At 42.9% G+C, this 2,082-nt stretch overlaps 1 protein-coding gene across 1 annotated transcript; it reads left to right on the forward strand.

Moving 5' to 3' along the window:
- The first annotated feature begins 517 nt into the window (after positions 1-517).
- Positions 518-1,875, forward strand: LOC133906343 (uncharacterized). The gene is made up of 2 exons (XM_062348216.1): positions 518-706; positions 802-1,875. The coding sequence occupies exon 2, from the start codon at positions 944-946 to the stop codon at positions 1,541-1,543; it is 600 nt and encodes a 199-aa protein (XP_062204200.1). The 5' UTR covers positions 518-706; positions 802-943; the 3' UTR covers positions 1,544-1,875.
- Positions 1,876-2,082: the final 207 nt, after the last annotated feature.

Genomic DNA, 2,082 nt, shown 5'->3' on the forward strand with positions numbered 1-2,082 from the left:
AGTACTGTTAGAGAATAGATGGATAACTACTCTTCTACATGTTCTTGTCTACACTTGACCATACTGCAATATCAAGACATCCAGCTCTGTCGGCAAAAAATTATGTGCGGTAATAACTCACTAAAAAAATATTAGTGTTAGAAAGTGGCAGGTTACTGTACTCATAGTTTTTCAGAAAAAAGAATGTTGTTTCAGAAAAAGGAAGGATGGGGCAAATCATGAACATTGGGTGCCTCCCACTGCAGAGGGAAAGAATGCTGCAAAATGGGAGAAAATTCATTGCAGTTTCACCTTTCATGAACAAAGTAAAATCCTGCTTTTGATAAGGGTAAGAACAAGAGTGACTGGATGAGATGAGTATGTGAGGCCCATGTGGTAAACTTTTAATTTAACCCAGTGCACATGACACCCTCTTACCCCTAAGTTCATTGGAGCCCAAGAACCCTGCCTTACATGTTGTCATCCCATAGGCAGACTGCAATGGACCACACCTTAAATATTGGTGTCATGAAGGGCTTAACAACTCTGGCCATGATGCAAAGACAGCAGTTACCTTGTTAACCTAGTGCTATAAAGGACGGGGGTGGTGGGCACTGGTAACAATTCACCAAAAAGCTTCAGTTTTTCTAAGCATTCACTGCTGCAGTTACCTTTGCATCCATCCATCAATTTCAGATAAAATTGTGCTGCAGATGCATTCTCCATGGTGATCCCTTCTTCTCTCTCCTTCTCCTCTTTGTGTCAATTCAAAAATCCATTTGATAGAGAAACACACGACCTTTGTTTTCTTTCCTTGTGCAGGTTTTATTGTAAAGGAGGTGAGGGAGGGAGGAGCAGGGCTAGCTTGCCTCTTTCATGCTTGCTTCATCATGGCTTCTTTCTCCTTTAGCATCACTGCATCATTTCTTCCACTAAAGCCCATTCTCCTGTGAGCAATTTCTTGATGCCTCCCAGCTCCCAAATGGCCATACAACTCACACTCATACTCATTTCATGTAGCCTTTACAGTATGTATTCTTCTTCTTCCTCCTCCTCTTCTTTGTTCTTGGCATCGTCCTCGCTCGCATTGCTGGTGCTTCTCATCTCCTTGCTCTTCTCCAACATCAGACAGCTGCTCAAAGCCAACACCCACAAAGGTCAGACTCCTCCTTCCATGGAGGAGGCTGTGCATCAGGAGAAGAACATTGTGTCACAAGATGAGGTGCCTGATGATGCGCCAGAGTATTTGACGGGAAGCCTATCGGATTCTTCAGATTGCACGGCGAATGACGAAGAGCACACCGAGGAGGACTTGATGTCAGACGACGACGACGAGAGCCTCATTGAGATCTCCCTTGTTGATGGGCACTATGTGGGCGTGGGGCAAGGTGAGCAATGCGCACACGAGGAGAAGGACCTCCTCGCCGAGTTTTTGCCGGATTTGGTGCTTGACAAGAGAGACTTCATCGACATCTTGTCAGATATCAGCGAGGAGGACAGCCTGATTGAGATTGACATTGCAAGAGGCTCCATCAAGTGCTCGAACTTCGGTATCAAGGCATGAACTTACCAAAGGTTTGGAGAAGCTGAAATCTTCCTCTGCTTTGCTTCAGAGCGCTGGTCAGGGAGAGGAAGCAGGTTGTACCTGGCCTACATGAAATGGTTTAAGGTGTTTTTTTTTTCACAAGAGCTTATAACTTTCCTTTGTGATTCTTCAGTGAAAGCCTTGTTGCATCTTTTATTGTTCTTTCATATTTAATATTATAATGGAAATAACGGGGTTGCACATATTTCATATATATATAGAGAGAGAGAGTTTCAGTAGAAGCTAAGAATGGTCTCAGTGGTGAACAGTTGTGTCTGTACTGGTATGTCCCAATGCTACCTACTATCATCTATCTAAAAGTACGGTGCAATTTGTTAATTTTGCCATGTAAAAAGATACTTTTGACCACTTAATATGATAACACAAAACTTTAAGTTGAACATTGTGGCACTTAAATTGCTTGAGGTGCTAAGGCTTAAGGTCAGCTTTTGTCATTCTGAATGAAAATTCATTCAGAAGATGGTACTGGCATATGGCTAAAAAATCAGTTGGTTAGC

The sequence above is a fragment of the Phragmites australis genome, chromosome 23, assembly GCF_958298935.1.
Source record: "Phragmites australis chromosome 23, lpPhrAust1.1, whole genome shotgun sequence".
NCBI classification, from domain to species: domain Eukaryota; kingdom Viridiplantae; phylum Streptophyta; class Magnoliopsida; order Poales; family Poaceae; genus Phragmites; species Phragmites australis.

Bases quoted from the DNA above. Each gene is read 5' to 3' on its own strand.
- LOC133906343 (XM_062348216.1), top strand. From the start codon at position 944: ATGCCTCCCAGCTCCCAAATGGCCATACAACTCACACTCATACTCATT.